The following is a 20568-nucleotide window of genomic DNA, read 5'->3' as shown; positions in this document are numbered from 1 at the left end:
CTCATATACCAGCACATATTTACACTCAAGCTTCATTAGCTGTTCTACCCTCCAAAGCAATCTGAAGTCTCACTGCCTTTGTTGTGGCAGAGAGGAGGCTGCAATGTAGCACACAACAAAACAGGTTAAGCTATCTGTGCCAATATCTCCATCTCCTAAGAGGATTAGTACGGCAATATGCTAGAACAAATGGTGGTGAATACGCAAGATGGTACAGCTGGTCTTCCCCAAAAATAATCAACCAGCTGAATAGCCTCAAAACAGGTTTACACCTTGAATGTTGCTGAGATGAAAGGAAACTAAATTTACAAGCCCAGAATTAAAAAAGAAAACTAAATCTAAAAACCTCCTATACCTGGACACGTATAAAAATTCTAGGTTTATAAAGGTTAACCAACATATAAGGGATTTTCACCATTCCATTTTTTTTCCACAAAGGAATCACTGAAAATTGAGTAATTCTATTTTCTTAATGATATATTTCACCCTATTATGTCTAATTTCTCTGTTTAACTCTACGCAAAAGCACACATTTTTTTAATAAACATGTCTTGTGCAACTCAACTCTTCTCAAGAGGGAAACAAATTGCCTGGCACGGGTAAAAATAAAGCAACACTATTTATTAATTTTGTATAAGTTATCTGCCACCCTAGAGATTCCTTGAAGGGGAAGAACATGTCTGAATATCACCACAGAGTGCCAAAGGCACAAAGTGAGAGAAACTAAACAAGCACATCCTGAAGGGAGAAAAAATGCCTGAAGCAGTAAATGACCTACTACATACCTCACTCTCAGGGTTTTTGATGTTATAATTTGTTCATTCTACAGAAAAGAAGAAAATTACCCACAGTTTTGGTTTGTTTTAACAGAATTATTAAACTTTTAAAAGTTTTTTGATCAAAAGGGACATACATAATTCCAAAGATCTTTGTAGTTTCAAAAGGTTAAAATCCTGTGCTAATCTGCATAACAAAGTCTTTGTCATATCTATTTTCTTATTACCTGAAGCAGCAACGTGCATTATTAGAACAGTACTAAAGTAGTTAAGCAGAAAGCATATAAATTTTTTATTTGAATTCCAATGCATTAAAGTTAGTATCTTCCAGCTCAATGCACAGCAAATAAGGGGTAATTTCATTTAAATATGCATTTCATTATATGAATCAGGAGGTGATAATCTCACCATTGAATTGTTAAGTCTTTTAAGTATTGATTAATTTGAAAACTCAACAGAGTATTGTCAATATAATGTAATATTAAACACATACATATACCATACTTATACTGACACACTCTTTCCATGGTATATATTATAAAGAATACAATTTACACATTGTCTAGGTGACAGTTTAGCCATGTGTACATATAAAAAACAAAAGAAAATTTTAGTATTTCTAAATAGGTATTAAATATTTTTAAATTATAGTGAGTTAACTTCTTTAAAAAATATTTCAAAATTGCAATTGTATTTTTGATTCCTGAACTAACGTTCTCCTGAATGAGAACAAAAGTGCTGGCTACTGATCTTTTTTCAAAAAGTAAAATGAAGCTAATCACTTAAGATTGGACCAATGAACAATTAATAGGTCACCCCATATTATAGGAGAGGAATCTTATTAATCTTAATCTTTAATAAGTAAAGATCATTCCTCTTAAAATTAATGCTTCAAAGAAGTTGATGTGCTGGAGCATGTCCACACAAGGGCAACAGAGCTACAGAAGGATCTGGAGCACAAGTCTGAAGAGCAGCTGAGGGAGCTGGGGTGTTTAGCCTGGAGAAAAGGAGGCTCAGGGGAGACCTTGTCAGTGTGTACCGTTTCCTGAAAGGAGGGTGTAGCCAAGTGGGGGCTGGTCTCTTGTCCCAGGAAACAAGTGATCAGATGAGAGGATATGGCCTCAAGGTACGCCAGAAGGCCTCAAGGTATACCAGTTCAGATTGGATATGGCAAAAAATTTATGCACAGAAAGGTTTGACAACCCCTGGCACAGGCTGCAGAGGATAGTCTTGGAATCATCACTCCTGAAGGCATTTTTAAGACATGTAGATGTGGCACATAGGAATATGGTACACTTGGCAGTGCTGGGTAAGCTGTTGGACTTAGCAATTCCAGAAGTCTTCTTCAGTCTTAATGATTTTATGATTTATCATGCTGACACTCTCAAAAATGAATATTCACACTATCATTGACAATATCACCTGAACAAAAAATGGTGCCAAAAAACCATATGAAAGGTATTTGAAAATCTCTATTCCATGATCAGATAAGCACACTTGCGTAGTTTATTACACATGAAAGTAAAGCCCAGCAAAATGTCCATCCTGAATTTTACCATTCTGTGAAGGCACTGATGCCTCCATCACAGCTTTACTGGACGATCCCACATTGAAATGAGAGATACATCTGCTTCAGCAAATCAGCTAAAACTAGATGTTACTTGTATGTACTGTACTCAGAGATAACCATGAAGCTGTGACACTTCCACAGATCCAAACTGTCTAAATCAAAACAACACTGGATTACAACTACACAACCACAACGACAAATAATTTCTGCATTTCCAAGTACAATCATACTAGTATGTATTCACCCATCAATCTTTCAAATGACACACATATCATGAATTTAAAAGAAACAATAAATTGAAAATCTGTAAAGAAACAGAAAAAGCCCCATTGCAATTTCAGAGCAATTAGTAAGTCACAGTTCCACAGCCAGCTTGCCATAGGCATACTCCCAAACCACACAGAAATACTTGTAGCTTGCTGGACTTGAGACTAGTCTATACTTTCTTGCTAATGTTTTGTTAACAAATCTGTATGCAGAATAATGTCTACCAAAAAACTATTCAGGTGGTACAGATCTCATTCCAATGTAACTTACTAGAAAATACAATGTTGTACTTCTCAAAAACCACTTCTCAAAAGTGGTTATGTACTTGTTAAAGTCTTGTTTAGTTACTGTTGCAGAGTACTGTCTGTGATTTTATTTCCCTTAAGAAAAATAAAAAGTTCAAATAAGTAAATAATTAATAAATGGTAAGAACCCTTTATTCCAAAGCCATTCATGAATTATTCATTGATATTTTGTACAATACATATATACTTCAGTATGTATGAAAGCACCATTTTTAGTCAGGCTTTGCCTTTCAAAATAGCTGTTTTCATAAAAATGATTATATGAAAAAATATAAATAAAAACTCAATAAATCTCTCCTAAAATCTGAAATTATCAAACACAATAATTGCAAAGTGAGACTAATTTAACTTCAGTGTAAACCTCTTCATCTCTTTAGAAATTAATGATCACATATACAGAATGTCCATATAATGCTATTTAGACCTAAATTTTAAAATTACTGAATGTATATTACAATTTAAGCTTATTTATTAAGGTTCAAAGTTGCAAATGTTTTGTTAGCTAAAATGACCACCTACAGAATAAATACGTGTGTAGGAAATAAGAAAGATTGCAAATCTGAAGTTGTTTTTTTATATAGAATTTAATCTCCATTCTTACAGTTATTACACAGACAGTAAGACTACAAAATTAAAGCAGTGTCTTAAGTAGATCACATTACTTTTGAAGCAGATTGATTCTGTAATACTGCACGCATTCAAATAAAAGATCATAGTTTGAAAAACAGGAAGGAAAGTACAGTAGAAGTGCAAACATGACCTATCTCTAATCTTTTCTTTTCAGACCTAGGCTACTCAAGAATCTTCAACTAATTATTCCATTTTATTGATGGCATTTTTCCCAAGGGAAGTTATTTTAAAAGTTTAACCCCTGAGCAAGTCATGGCTTCTCCTGCCTTTGAAAGTGTCAAGTGCATTGATTATAACTGCAGGAAGTGTTACCTTCTACCCAGAGAATCTCACCCTGCACAATCTTAAACACTGTCTCTCTCCCAAAATGGCTTTGATTCAGCAATTCAGACCGCTTCAGCTGATATTAAAGGCAGAAGCACCACAGAAAAGGGATCAGCAGTTAAAACGAAATACAAAGAGGAAAAAGCCCAGATCTTGAATATAGTACCACAAAGCTTGAGAGAAAAGCAGATTTGAAAAAGACATCAGAGTGACTAAAAAAAGAACAACATGACAGAAATTAAACAAGATTTTTATCTTCGCCTTCTATGCATTTAAACTCATCTCAACCTCTATTGAAATTCTGATCATATCAAAACCCCAAGGCTTTTGACATACTTTCAAAAATCCACACCCCTTCTTACTCTTTTTTAAGTCTCCAGAGTCACTGTTGGGTATCCAAGAAGTTGAATGGGGGGGAAGGGTCGTGGTGTGGAAAGGAAGAATCCTAATATGCATATGACAAAAAAAGGCAATTTCAACTCATATTAAACTTTTTTCTTAAAATGATGGTGACTATTTTAAATGTTCACTGTGTGTCCTTAACTTAATACTCATCCAATTAAAAAATGGCTGAAATAGTTTGACTGGAGAAAAAAATATTTTCAAGCCACATTTATCCAAGTATTCTTATCTTGAGCAGTGATTTTCATAGGTCAGTGACAAAGTACAAGTCAAGGTGCTACTGGAGACTAAAACCAGCAGAATAAAAGAAGACAAAGAAATCTTTCAATATCTCTACATCACCAAATTATGTAGCCCAGAAAACTGTAAGAATGTAATACACACAATTAATAAAATAATGGCAAATGTATCTGGAAAAGGATGCACTAAATTCCAAAGAGACTTTTAGAATTGCAAGTGTGGGGTTTTTTTTTCCAGTTCAGTCATGACAGGGCCAGAAGGTAATGATACATCTGCCATGATGCAACAAGCAGACCTGTCTTCTGTCAAGAGTTGAAATCATAAAGGAATAAGCTGTCGTTAGCAACCCCTCTCCCAACAGTAGAGCTGTCATCTCATTGTTTTCCTCTGTTGGCATGGGGGCTGGTGTGGGTTTATAAACCCTGTCAGCTCAGAATTAGTCTAAGCTTTTAACCTTTTCTTGAATTTCTGACTTAATATTTTAACTCCTATACAGCTTATCATGTATTACTATGTATTTTGTGATCAATTAATATTGCTTTCAACTGTGCACATTTTCCTTCTATCTGCTTAATGACTAGAATTTGAGAGATTATTAATCCCTCAAACAATGTTTTTGAAGTAATTAAATATACTGCTTGTCAAATTTTCTTTCGAGGATATGGTGGATTTAAAACCAATTAGATGTGACTCATTATTTAGTAATACATTGTGATTTGTGTTTATGTTTTTAGAAAGATCTCAAAAGATCATCCAAAACCTTTTAAGTTTTCTTAGTATAATTACCACAAAAACAGGAGTTCTAAACACAGGTTTGCTTTGCTAAAAAGGACTTTACAAACAACGCTAGTTCTGTGGTCTAACAGAATGAATAAGTCAAGTACATATACCACAGTTAGAAAAGTAGCATTTGAAATAAAACAGTACAGCAAATTATTGCCCATTTTAGTCAAAGTCGATGGTTCAGTAATATGTTAGAAAACCCAAAAAAGATTATGATTGCTCTGGCACCGTAACTGACCATTAACAAATAACTTAGGTATTTTAACATCCTTCTACAACAATACACACAGAAGACATAAAAGGCACATGAATATTAGCAATCTGTGGCAGAACTAATTGCAGTGAAATGTCAGCTGTTTTTTTTTTTTCCCAGAAAGTGTCACTTGCCCTTATTATTAATACTATTCTAAGCTTGTATGAACTATAAAACCAAAAAGTGTGTTTGTCTAACAAGATATTCTATACTTAAAAGTCAGACTGAAAAGTTTTTTAGCAATAATTTTTGTTAGTGTAATTTAAACTTAACATAATTTCTGGCCAACAATATGTAAATATCCACTATTGAAACTGACTGATTTTTATGAAGTGGAAAGAGAAAATACAAGAGTATGTGTTATCATACTAGTTACGAACCATTAAGGCTACTAAATCACATAATATTTACAGTGGGAAAATTTACTGCTGTTACACTGAACGATTTTGCTGTTCCATTCAGCTGCCTTACAAAATTAATGACATATTACTGCATGCTGACAAAAGTAATAACCCTCACCAATTCTTAGTAAATATTGCCAACCTGACAGTTTTGTACAAATGAATGACAATATTTTGACCAAAGAGAACAGAGAATGGAAAAAAATGAAGAGCAAGATAAACGTAACAGACTACTGAAGCTGAAAACCATGTTTTACTAGTTATTAAACATTGTGGAAATGTTTAATATGGAATGTGGAAACATTTCCACAGCTAACAACCATCTCATGCAAAGCTTTGGCTTTTTGCTTGTTCATGTAAAGTCAGATTTTTACGTGCTGCTCTGTTTCTTCTGAAAAACTTGCCCGGGTTCTTTGAAGAACGTGTTTTCCACCTATATGTCAAGTATTGATTCTCCTTTAAAGAAAAATACAAGTATCTATGATATCTTATTATCTGAATTTTATATAAGGCAACAATTCTTTGATGGTTTTTAATTTTTCTTTAATAAATAAGTGACAGCTGCTGTGGTTGAATTTTATTAGCACCCCTGGGACCCCAGCTATCTTAGGTAACAAATGTACTGAATTTTCAAAGACTCAGAAAACACCCAGTGTTTCCCTGTACTTATGCAGTAAGCTGATACACTCTTTATTCCCTAGAGGAGAGGTATCAAAGACAGTTGTACTCCCAAACTCTTCACAATGTCCAATCAAGGCAAGCTGAGCTTCTGTTTCTACAGTGAACAAATCTCCTCTTTAAGTACAACAACTTCAGCCTCCCCTTCTCTAACAAAGTGAACAAGGGAGCCCCTCAACAACCATTATTAAACCAGGACTGTAAAATGTTTAATTCTTGACATCCCAAGTATATGGCCTCATCACTAAATTGAAGAATTTGCCTCTTTCATCACCTTTTCCTGGCACTATTTCAGTTATTGAATGCATGGTTAAACAATAACTGATCTGAGAAGACCCTCACTGTACAAACCTGGATGAGCCATTCAGGCAAAAGATATTAGAGATAGATTAAAATTACTCTTTTAATCTACATTTATTTATTTATATAATTTACAATTACTTTTTTAAAAAAAGTGAAATATCTTCAGAGCAGAATTCTCATTATAAATGGAACAGTCACTCATTCTCAGGGGAGGGACTTGAACTTCAGTCTCTTGTGCACCAAATAACTGTTTCTGTCAAAAATCAGTGTTTCCCACTAGAGAAAGTTTCAACAGAAAATTTCTGTTTTAACAAACAGAAAGAACGAAACAAAAGAGCAAATCTATGCAGTATTTTTGTACTGTATTTACAGGACATTGCCAGTTTCTTTTGTTTTAAATATCTTTTTTAGTAAGAATTTGTTTTAATTTAGCATTTGTTACATTCTTACTGACTTACTAGCATATTTTTCTTTTTCACACTTGTTTTTCTTAAATAGGTTTTGTCCTACTACATTTTAATGTATTTACATGTGTTTCTCACATTAGGTACAATTTTCTCCATTCTTCTTTTCCTACAATCTGTTCTCTATCTAGTTGCTTATTTGTTCTCTTCATATTCGTTCATATTTCAACATTTCGTTTACACTACCGAGTTTGAATTTTCAAATTAACACAATAATGCTATCTCTTCATATAAACCCTTGTCACCTAGTCACAATACCTCTTACACAAAAGACTGAATCTACACAATAGGGCTAGATACAAAACATGGAATGAGAAGCATTACCTACAGGAATTGCAAAGATGAAAAGAAAAACGTATTTCTAGCTACTTGAATTCTCACCACGATTTTTCTCTTTGAATCTTTTCTCTGTAATGTGCAGCAGCCCCAAAATACCAGAATTTTAAAACACAAAATTTTAAGTCCATACATTGCTCCTTTGCTCCACACATGCTTGAGAAGTGGGGTTTCTTAATTCTTTTTCCTCATAAATGTTGCATCAGAGAGAAACAGTTTTTACTCTTCCCTTAATTTCCCGTTTAGAAGTATCAGCTCATCCTGCTCAACCCACTGCTCACCGATAATCCCAGCTGCTGCATCCCTGTTTTCAGTTTTTCCAAGAATTTAACTGAGAAGAGAAGCAAAGAGAAAAGCAGTAAAGTTGTGCAGTTTGGCCTATTTAGAGGGTGGTTTTTTTGCTTGTGTGGGTTTTTTGTTTTTGAAAAGCAGGTATTTCTGAATTAGTTCCTGCACATACGACATTCAAGCACTACTTCTGTAATTCCAATTTTAACTTTTTTAATTAGAACCTTATCTTCAACAAACGTTTTATGCTGGCTGCAATGCCTGCATGTGTTGCTAAGTCACATTAGATCATGGGAGTTTTCAAATCCTACGTATCATTATTCACTCCAAATTCCCGTAAGTCTACTAGGAAAAAAAAAAAAATCCATGCTCTCTTGCTATTTATCATCTAGGCTACTTATTTTAATTCCCTAAGTGATGTAAGTGACTAAATCAACTAGAGGACTGAATACCAGAAAAGAATACAATTTTTACCATGATTTTGATCATATGGAGTCTTTACACCCAGTCTATCATCATTTCCTGCATTTAGAAATGTAATTAATATGAACTGTGCCTGAAGCTGACAGGATATCAGCATGTACCTATATGTATTCTCTTTTTAGCCATAACCAAATGATTCTAAATACTTTCAGTGGGGTGCAACTTCCATAAAATATTGCCTTATCTAACCAGACACACAACCAATTCCCAGTACAGTGATTACAGGATACAAAAAAAACCAGCAACACATTATTTAAACAATATTTAATGACATAACTGAATTTGATTTAACACAACTGAATACAATCTATTCTTCATTTTGCCTGCAAAAATTTCACTGCAAATAGTATGTCCTAAACATGTAGCACAGTTACCAGAATTTTGAGATGCACAAAAAGGGACAGTAGGTTTTACAGTAGCTGGAATCACTGAACTAAAGAGAACTACAAATTTAAAAACCATATTATGGAAAAGCTCAAAGGTAAGAATATAAAGTTTGATGTACCAATGTTGTTTAATGATTACATTTTTGTAAAAACATGTTCTCATCCAACAATTGGGACTTTTTCCTGTATTGTTTTTTTAAGAAGCATTCAAAATGCAGAGATAAATAATCTGGTTTTAAGTGTAACTGCCATTTGAGAAAAGAGAGGTTTGATCTCTGTCACAGTGGCACAAATCACTGCATAAAATAAATAAAAATAACAAAACAGAAAAAAAGAAAAGAAAAAAAAAAAAAAGTTCTCCTCAACCAGAAATAACCCTTACAAATTATCTGTTAAATTAGGGTTAGTATCCCAGTTTGAAATACTCAGTCTCTCATGTTACCAAGACAGCAGCATCTCTAGGAAAGAACAAAAATGCAAGCATGTAAGCACTGTACAAAAACTGAAGTAGCTACAGCTATTTGGGTTTCTTGGGAAATGTTTTGGAATCAGCACTAGAAGTCCCATACTGGACCTACCATACACCTGTATTGCACTCAGTAATCCTGAGGTACTTTTTTTTCTGTCTCAATCTGAATCTTGATTTATAACGAAATAAAAAACTTTATGTTAGGAAAAGATAAGCCTCACTTTCACAGGGCTAGGTTTCTTTTTCTCACGAAGTATAGTCTGATGCTTTTGATAGTGAGTAACACAAACAAAAAATAACTTAATGGCCTAATGTTTTTATATGTTTTCTTTCTTTGCTTTATTGAAAAGAAGTACCATTTTTAATCCAGAATACTTTAAAGACAGCTGCAAAAATTATCCATCAACCGCAAAAATTAATCACCTAGGAAAATATGTAATAGTAACAATGACAACAATGATATTTAGAGTAGAACATTAGCTCAACTTGGCAAATATAACAGAAACAATGAGTTTTTAAAAAACTCTTCTCATGTTTATTACAGGAAGTTTCCTTTAGGTTGCAGTGTGCACATGATTAATTACTCCTGCAATGTTCCAATGACAAAAACATAACACAAACTGTCCACTGTCTCTCAAATAGAAATAACAAAATAGTGTCAACAAAATATGAATGTTTTGTCAAATATTGGTAAGTAAATCAGAATGAATTGGTAATCAGTGCAAATCTGAAAATGACTGCGCCTTTTAATAGATTAATAAATTCAGTACAAGCCCAGTAAAATGATTGTGTGTTATCATGACAGCCCATGTTACCATTAGATTACAGAAGTCACTGAGCAATAATACGTACAAATTAAATGAATTACAAAAGAAAACAATCCAAATTGTAACAAATTTCTGCAGTGTCTTCTGCTGCATACCATCACCTGCAAAGGGCTCTTGTCATAGTATCTGCCATATTAAATGGTGTGCCCAATACAACAACATGACATGCAACTAAATTTTATTTTACTGCAAGACAGGAACTTGGTTCCACCAGAAGAATGTTCCAACAAAACAAAAAAAGTATCCCACCCCCCCCCCCCCCCCCCCCCCCCCCCCCATCAGAAATACAGTGATCACACCATAACATATAGAATACTGATTAAAAAATTAAAACATCACAGGTTCACAGTTCTTCATGCACAGGCACATACGTGCACATCCACAGCACACATCTTGCATCCTTGAACCTTCACTTACCTCAATAGCTCTCTTTATGTACGGTATCTGTGTTCCACTGTCCAGATCTTCATTAATTATGAGTCTCCTAGCCCACTGACCAGCCCTGACAACACCATTACCATGAATTAGGACCAACAGCTTGTCAGGATTTACTAATGCATCTTCACTCATAAAGATAAAGCTCTTTGGTTCAGACTCAACTGCATCAACCTGCAATTACAGATAACACACATTTCAATGCAGCAATGTAATTCTTTGAAAGAAAACCTTTAGTTAAAAAGTTATCTACCAAATTTATATTAAAAAAATCACCATTAAACAACCATTTCAATGCATGTGTGCCCAGGACTAAATAAAAATAAAGCAAAATATGCAACGTAACTTTGAAACATGTAAACACACCACATTTTAGAACAGCAATCCAAGGGACATTTAAAATTAAGAAAAGGGGTAGAAGGCGTACTTAAGCTTTGAAACATAAGTTGTTTACAAAAATTTACAGGAAAGGAAGAAAGTCCATAAATGAGCAATTGGAGGTGGCAAGAGGGAAAGGAGTAAGTAATTTCTCACCTCTGCCTGATATGCCTGAAGCAACAATAAATTCTTACATAATATGAAAAAAACCATCCAGGAGAGTTCCAAATCAGCCACCTTAACATAAATACTCGATAAGCTGCATATAGGAACCACTACTGTAAATTTGTCTGTTACAAATTTAACAGTATAGGTCTAATAAAATATAGAAATCCAATTTGGTTCTAAATAATAGCTTCATTAATAGTCCTCCTGTACCATGGTCAATGCTTAGCTACTTTGCTATAGGAAGAGACCAACAATTAGCTTTGATATTCAGCAAATTGTAACCTAATAGCACATTTTGTGCCTAAGAGAATAAAGCAGCATTTTTTGATCAATACAAACTAAAGTTTTTACACTTGGTTTAGCAATCCTGTCTCAAGACAAAAGAACTGTCCTGATGTAAATACCATAAGGGCAAAACAAATCCTCATGTCTACCTGTTGTTCTCTTTCTACTATATGAATACACAGAAAAGAAAGAACAAAACAGGCACATCTCCCTCTCCTACTGTAATCCACACCCCTTGACTCTTACAGCCTAACTGTCCAGGTGCTAGGAACACTCTATAACAGAGAAGAAAAACATCAGGTTATGATCCCCATGCTGAGATAGAAGGAATTGGCTACTTGGATTAGTTTTGGTAGTTTTTTTCTCATATATGGGTATGTATTCTTAACTACCCTTATAAAAGGAAAAATTATTTCTGCATGCATCTTCATACTTAATATAAGTCCCACCAAACGTTTGTTAAAAATTAAGTCAATGAGGTTACTTAAACAAAACAAATTTGTAAATGAAAGAATGGTCATGTCTCTCTTCAATATTTGCCATAGCACTGAACACCTTATTCCCCTGCTCCAAAATAAAGTAACGTCTCACAATACTCACTTTCTCTCACACTTTATGCAAAAATAGAAAATATTATAAACAATATGTTCTATTGAAAAGACTGGGGCTACAGTCAGATCATGCTGCTGCTTCTGAAATAGCAGTACTGACACCTTAAAGGGTAAAACAGATTAGGTAAAAAGTCAGCCAACACTGAATTTCAGATAGTACTTGGCAATATGTAACTGACTTCTACCCACAAACTGAATATTTACAACACTATAATTAGGAAAAAAAATCATGAATTTGCATTTCAGAGTAATGTGCAACTTAGCTGTAGGTTTTAGCATATCACTTATATTGCAAGTGCTAAAGTTTATATAGTAGTATATAGGAAATACCAGCACTTAGTAGTCATATGTACTAGAAGATACAGCTTAGTTCACATTTCTGCAAATAAGTTAAACAGCTAAAAATATGCACCAAAATCATAAAAAAATTACTTTTGAGTCTTTTCCCAAAATTAAACACATTTAGAGACTTTTTGTTGAGCTAATTTACCTTCAAACAGTAGTAATTTATTAGATCTTGCTTTCATTAAAGAATGCATGTAAATATCACTCCTATACACAACCTTCCTTTACTGACAGATCAACATAGAATACCATTTAATGTCAGACACATGGAGGCCACATGAAATACTTTATCATTATTAGCCACCTGTTCTTCTGGACTTACTCACGGTCACTGATTTCTGATCACTTAAATCTAAACTGAATAAATACAAGAAAATTGTTTTTAGATTAATTTAACAATTTGATTCAACATTCTTATGTACAGGTGAAAACAATTCCAGTAATCTGTAGCTAGGAATGCCAAACCTATCTAAATTATAATGATAATTTACTGTTTAAAACTACCAGTTAATTTTCTTTTTCTTGGATTTTTTTCTCAATGCACAATATTTCCTTAAAGTTTATGAATGTAGGCAGCTATGGTGAGATCTCTACATATATTATGAGATTCTTAAGGTTTTCAAACAGTGAACTTACTTTTTCCATATGATTTCTGTCTCAAATGAGTTTTCACAAATACAGCAGTACCAATCTACAAAGTATTTCAGCAGCAGCGCACTAGTTAGTGTTTTGCACAGCTGCTATGAATATATAAAGTAAAATTAAACTACTCTTGAAATCTAATCTTATTGTCATCCATGCTACCACATCAACAATTAGCCATTACTAACCCAAGATTTACAAGACCTGACAGGGTTCCAGGAGTCTTTTATTCAATACACTGGGGGTTTATAAGACTGAATGTTAAAAAGGGAAGAAAATACACAATTACTTTTCTTATTATTTTTCTTACTAAGTATTTTTCTTATTTCAGTTGAGAAACATGACAAAAATTATAAGCTTTGAGCCACAAAGTAGGTATAAACTGTAACTGCAGGAAGAACATGGCAAATAAGTGGAACTGAAACTGGTAAGACTCAAAAACGATTGTGAGAATTGTGAGCAGCTGATGGAGAGAAAAATCTGCTCATTTGCTTCCCAAGATGAAAAGTCATCTTCTATGTGTTTCAACATAAACCTCACTAATTTACTTTAAAGTCTTCACAGTATTGACAATCCTGATTTAGAATTTTTCAATCAAAAATGTAAAACTGAGAACTGTTGATCAATATTACAGGCAGCTAATCACCATTTGACTACTACCACAACTAACTGAACAAACCTAAAATCTGTGGAAATTTTACAAGCAAGTATTAACTTCAGTTAAACAACAAAACTGGCAAAAGGAATGTGAATTTGAGATAACAGACTATTGTTTCTCAAAGAAAAATAATTCTTCTATGAACTTTTACCCATTGAAGTGAAAGAGGAAAGCACTGATAACTGAAAAGATTCTGCGAAGTGAGACTTTTCAGTGCCATTGCCAACTAAACACATGTCCTGGTTTCAGCCAGGATAGAGTTAACTTCTTCTCAGTAGCTGATACAGTGCAGTGTTTTGGCTTCAGCACAAGAATGGTATTGATAACGCCCAGGTATAACACTGATATTTTGGTTTTCTGCTAAGTTGTGTTTATCTAAAGTCAAGGACTTCCCTTTCCTTGTCTCATGCCCTGCCAGTGAAAAGGTATACAAAATAAACTTGGAGGGAGCCTGGCTGGGACAGGTGCCCTGAACTTGCAAAGGAATATTCCACACCCCAGAATATAAATTGGGGGGAGTTACCCAGAAGAATGCCCAATCTGGGTTCAAGAATCACGAGTCTGGCATATGGCATTGCACATCACTTATTTTTTGCGTTACTACTATCATTTACCACTATCACTGTATTTTACTTCACTTTAGGTTATTAAACTGTTTTTATCTCAGCTAACAAGTTTTGATTCGCCTCCCCATTCCACTGGTGTTTGGGGAGGTAAAAAGAGGGTTGAGCAAGCAGATGCATGGTGCTTAATTTCCAGCTGGGCTTAAAACCACTACAACATGTTACTAATTATTTAAACTTCCATCTCAGGCTTCCCCAGAAGCTGTCAAAGACGCAGTTAATTTTAGGAGCACTCTATTTGTCCTCAACAGCTACAGAAGAGCAAAGATCAATCCCTGATTACGCCACTAGAACTAGAGATCTGGTTAAAAAACTTGATCTGGTTAAAAAAATTGCGGTCTTCCTTTTACTCCTAACATAACCTCCAATGGAGGGCAAAATGAAACTTAAGAAGTAGTAACTGAATGGCCTCTCCCTAAATATGAGACTCTTAATTAAAATGTTCAAGTCCAGTAGTACATGTTGAACATTATTAGAAGTACAATGCTTTACAGTAACAATAATTCAACATGGATCTTGGCCTCCCTGTGCAGGAAAACATGTTCAGAATCATTTAGTTGAAGATGCTGGCATAATACAATAATGATCTGCCAAGTGGTCTTACTTTCATATCTGAAAACAAATGAATTAATTTTTGTATCCCAAACTGAAGCTGCCACCTAAGAAAGCAAAACAAAGACAGCAAGTTGGACTTTACACACAAGATTGAAAATTAAGGAAGAGAAAATGCCATCATGCTAAACCTTTGAAGCACAGCATTTCCATTCCCTACTAAAATCATGCAGAAAAAAAGCACACTCCACCTAACAGTCCTGAAACACATTTCAAATATTCAAAAACACAGCACTGCCAGCTTCATTATCAGCTGACAGAAAAGGGAAAGCCAATACAACCCTCTGATCACCTGTGACGAAGTTAAAAGAAGAAAGGCTTTTGTACTCATCTGTAAAATATGCACATAAAAAGATTGTGTGTATATATATATATGTGTGTGTGTCTATATATATATACACACATATGAGTCAGACCAAGGTCCAGGGTCCTGTTTCTGACAATGGGCAGATTGCGCAGGGGAACGGTAAAAACAGAGTGGTTACAGAGTGATTCTTGCCTGGCTTTGACAGCCAGTAACTTTGGAACCTTGCAAGCCACAGTTTATATAAGTGGGCAAGCATGTAAAATAGTTCAAGGCACCTATCCCACCTTAATATCGTCAAATGGTTTTTTTGACTGCATTTATACCTCTCTTTTTGGTAGTATTCTGTGGCAATGAGTTCCACAATATAATTGGGACATATATGAAATAATACTGTCTCTTTCAGTAGAGATCTCCTGCCTGATAATTTAAACTTGATGCCCCTTAGGTTCTCTATTATGAAAAAGGCAAAAACCCATTTCCTATTCATCTTCTCTTCACCTTTCATGATTTTATAGATTTGTCATATTCCTTCCTCAGCCATCTATTTTCCAAGCTGAAGAATCTTTGTTTAATCTTTCTTTGCCTGAAAAGAATTTCATGCCTGTGATCATCCTTGCAACCCTCCTCTGTACTTCTTTTTAATTCTTCATATCCTTTTTGATATGGTGTCCAGACTTCATGCAGTGTTTAACATGAGGGCCCACATAATGAGTGGAATGACGATGTTTTTCTGTTTTGTTCTCAATACCTCATAATTCCTAACATCCTATTTGCTTTGAGGATTTTTGTCTGCCATTGAGCACTCACTGATGTTCTCAGAGAACTACTCACAATCACTCCAAGCTCTTCCCTGAGTTGTAATAGCTCATTTAGAGGCCACTGTTGTGTTTACAGAGTGAGTTATCTTCCCCATAATTTCATATTTACCAGAACTGAATCTCCTGTCATTTAATCAGCCAGTTATTTAGCATCAATAAATAATTTCCCAAGTCATCATAATCAGCTTTAGGTTTAACTATCCCAAATAATTTTAGAAGGAAAAAAAAACAGAAGAGTTTGTTAGCTTGTATTAATTCATTTTTTCCTTTTGCTTACAGCTATGTCAGGTCTTAACAGCATTTCACAGGTAACAGTTTATTTCATGTGTAAAATACAAACACCTTTCTCCCCTTCTAACCAATTAACTCTCAGGGGGACTACTTTCTCCTGTGCTTTCTAAAAGCATTTAAGTTTGTTGATAGTTCACTGGAAATATCTGTACTCTTTTATTGACAAGATTTTTCTCCTTCATGTGATCTCTGACTACTGCAATGAATTCTGGATTTTTTTTTTAAGAAACTTGTACTAATTTTCCCCAATTTTCTGTTGTTATTATTGTTGTTGTTGTTGTCATTGTTATTGTTGTTGTGGTGGTGTTGTTGTTGTTAGCTGATTTTGGCAGTAAGTTAAATACAAAGTGGTTGTTCTGCAGCTTCATGTTTGACTTCTTATAGAACCCTAGGTTTTAAAAAAAACTCATCCTGGAATTTATTTATTGTACAGTATATTAACTTGTCCTTGGTCTCTATTAATATGACAAATTTCAAACCATTGCTCAGAATTATATCCTGTCTAGAAAAAAAAGTTAATTGTGTGGGAACTGGACAAGTGGTATTGCAATTAATTATATCAGGATTTCTTATTTGACCTTGGTGTTCATTTTAGCTGCAGTTCATCTACTACCTTATCAGCTCTCTTTTATTATTGACCTTTACAACTCTATCAAGCTCCTCAAATTTGGCTTTTCTGAACTTCCAGTGATTTTACATGTAACTTACCAACACTTACACTCTCTTCTAGTCACATCCTAAAAGCTGTTTTATTACTTTTACTAGTGTCCTTTACTAGTTTCAACTAGAGGCTTTTGTGTCTTTATTTGCCAGTCTGTCAGTGGTGATTTAAACCTAGCTTTTACACAGCTTTAATTTTTCACTTTTGTATATGCCTTCATAACCTATTTTTGACTGTGGTGAGGGCTGGCAACACATAACAGCCATTTCTGAAAAATGGTGTTCATATCTCATGTGAATTTTTCCACAATGCTCACAATTACCCACCTGTGTATTTTGTGCTTTCTTATTTTGCTCCAAAATGCACTTAAATTATGACACTTCACAGAAGCTGAAAGTAATATATTTGAGAATAGCTTACATTTTATTACTGAACACTGTATCCATTGTCACTACACAATTTCTAAATACAAGAAATTAATCCAAAAGTGGGAACTAGCCAGGACCATTCGTCTTCCAAGCCAAGAAACCCGAACCTTAGAGCCAGGCAGATGAATCACCACAGGTGTGACATAGGTGATGGAGGTGCTGTAGCACTTATCCCGAGTTTCTTCATCTTCATGCTTGGGAGCTAATTGATCAGCTTTAGCACTGCTCTACGTATATGCATATTCTTCATATTCTTTTTTAGGAATCAAAGAAAGTCCTATAGCCTTAAAATCCAGGCACTTTGAAGTTTATAAAAACCAACTTCACTTTGAAGTTTATAAAATACAGCTTCATGGTTTCACAGACGAAGTGTGACATGGCTTGAGAAGTCTTTTGATATGTTGTCTTTCTGGAAGTACTTTTTGGACCAAAACTTCACCAAGAAAGAAAATTAGCCAAAAAGCTGGAGATTGTAACTAGCACTGCGCCAGGCAGACTGTCATGACGAACCCAATCCTATGCCTGTCTACACAGAAAAATCTGAAGTGGGGAAATAGTATCTCAGCCTTGGCTCGCAGGGCATTGGCGCAAGCACCAGGCTGGGAGTACTGCCCTTCGATTTCTCTGCGGGCTTTGTAGCTCAGCTCCTTCTGCCATGACCATGAAACACTGAAAAAGCCCTTGTAGGAAACCATAAGTAGTTTGGTCAGGTCATCAAAATATTCCCTAAGCAACATTTAGAGAACGGAAATGGGAACAGTGAAATGTTGCAGAACTATTAAGGCAAAAGATTCTCCTTCCATAGCCTAAACAGGTTTTCCTTTACTGAATATGAAGGTTCCTCTGAGAATGACAGCAATTCAAGATTTCAAAGAGCACAGAAATAATCCTTCATAATGATGGAAAATCTACATAGTGCTGTCACACCCCAGTCTCCCCTGCACTCTCCAATAGAGAATATAAAAATACCTGAACATCATCATATCACATCACATGTATTTATAAACACTCTGATATGTGGGGGAGCACTACATCTTTCCAAGGGTTAATTAAATATTTTCACTAAGCAACAAAAGCACTTCATATTACATACATATTAAAAATTACTGAAAAAGCATTTTTAAAAAATGACTGAAGAATATTTTACTGATACTGAATGTGAGTGTAGTCTGCTGCCTGCAAAGACATTTCTGTTCTCTACATCCAGCTGTAGACATCTCAAATATCCACAAATACTTTTCAGAAAGCTTATGGCGCTCCTATTAAAAGCACCACATTTTGAAAATTCTGGTACCTGGTAAGGTAAGTGTTATAAATATGAACGAGACCAAACTTTCTCAGGAGAAAGAGGTTCTCATTTATTTAAACAGCTACAAGGAACGGAATGCCCAGGATAGGCCCAAGCACTCACACAGCGACTCAAAACCAGAACAGTACATTATCCCCAGACGTACTGGGCTCTCCCCACAAAACAAGCTTCCAAAAAGAACCAAGCCCCATCGAACTTCCCCCTTTTACAGCCCACTTTGAATCCAGGATTTGGTGGATTTTGGATCCGTGCGGTGATTGGTCCATTTCCAGGCTTCTCACTGGTCTTTAACGCTGTTTGTTCTGGACCAATCATTTCTGCAGGGCATTGAATGATTGGTCAGACCTTCCATCCAATCTTCTTCAACCTCACTCTGCCCCACTGGACTGCCCTTACACCAAACCCCGGACCCTTCCTCCAGCACATTCTAACAACTCCAACTTTTAACATAACACAATTAATACAATATAATTGAACTCTAATTTAACATAACTTAACTTTTACTTATACTATAAGGAACGTTCAGTTGGAGAAATCAAACACGAGAAGTGAGGTGGAACGTATACACATGCAAAATGCAAAGACAGTGTCCTGAAACAATGCCCTGCACAGAGCCCTGGCACACCTTGTCTTTATATGAATATAGGATCACAGGATATGCTGGGTACATATTAAAAAAACTATGCCCTTGGAAATGCCCTTATACTTACTGGAAGAGTTACTTTCTTCAAGTGGCATTCGTTCTGCAGTAGTTCATAAATGTATTTAGTAATGATCTGGAAGAAAAGAAAAAATAGAAATGCCATCAGATACTACAACACATACAATAATGACATACACAGGCAGACAACTTAAAGGCTAATTGGTTAAACTTCTAAGTACTTGTATATGTTTTGCTACTTTCCTGAATCCTCTACTGTGTAAGTAATTATAGGACTTGGAGCTTTAGACGTAAAATTCTCTACGTTTCACAGAAAAGACTTCTTGCCACTACAATGGGAGGGTAACTGTACCTGTGAGTCCATCATGCACTACTGTGTGCATAATTAGGTGAATAACCTCAAAACTAAGGTTTATAACCAATTAATATATACTCAGGGGGTAGAAGAAAGGCTATTATTGTAAAGAAATACTTGTAAAGCATTTTGTCTACTAGCAGATTTCTGGAATTCTCTCACCTCCAGGTTCACTTCATGAGAGCAGATTTGTAGCCACCCTCTGCTAAGTTACCTTGCCATTTCTACTCACTGAACAGGGGAGGTATGGGTCAAAGATGGCTAAATAGAAGAAAACACCATACAGATTGCCCACTATGGGGGTGTTTATGTCTGTTTTCCCCATACAGGAATAAAATTGACATTTCAATCCTGAAAACAAAGGTATTGTTTCAGAAAGCAACAAATTGAAGAAAGAAAAAAAACCAAAAACCAAACAAAACACCAAAAAAAGCCCACAAACAAAAAAACTCCAAACAAACAAAAACAACATAAAAACCCAAACAAAACCACAAAACCAAAACCCATCAGAAAACAAAAAAGTTACAAAACCCACAAACTACACAAAAATCAACCCTGTTGCAACAAAAGACTTGCCCTCTTAAATGTAATAAAGTTGTTCACATTTCAAATTCTTGTCTCCTAATCTAGGGACATTTTTTTTCTGCCCTTATATATTCTAAGAAAAATGGAGACGCAGATTAAGTAATTTCTAACTATAATTAATGTGGGAATTAAAGTGAGGAACAAACAGGCACTTCATCCATTTGAGGTTGTAAAAATGGGGTGGACATTACTGCCTGGATTTCAATGGCTA

At 34.9% G+C, this 20568-nt stretch overlaps 1 protein-coding gene across 7 annotated transcripts in view; it reads right to left on the bottom strand.

The window, feature by feature from the left end:
• FAM172A (family with sequence similarity 172 member A) overlaps positions 1-20568 on the bottom strand; it is a 245509-nt gene that overhangs the window by 176806 nt on the left and 48135 nt on the right. For all 7 annotated transcript variants that reach the window (XM_041489473.1, XM_041489476.1, XM_041489474.1 and 4 more), the window contains 2 exons: positions 19467-19532; positions 10603-10794 (listed from right to left, as the gene is read on the bottom strand). In XM_041489473.1, coding sequence (XP_041345407.1) covers positions 10603-10794; positions 19467-19532 — 258 coding nt within the window. The remainder of the gene's footprint in view (positions 1-10602; positions 10795-19466; positions 19533-20568) is intronic.

This window comes from Pyrgilauda ruficollis, unplaced genomic scaffold, assembly GCF_017590135.1.
Source record: "Pyrgilauda ruficollis isolate IOZ18807 unplaced genomic scaffold, ASM1759013v1 scaffold94, whole genome shotgun sequence".
NCBI lineage: Eukaryota > Metazoa > Chordata > Aves > Passeriformes > Passeridae > Pyrgilauda > Pyrgilauda ruficollis.
The sequence above is the reverse complement of the archived record's forward strand: the minus strand, read 5'-3'. Positions and strand labels throughout refer to the sequence as shown.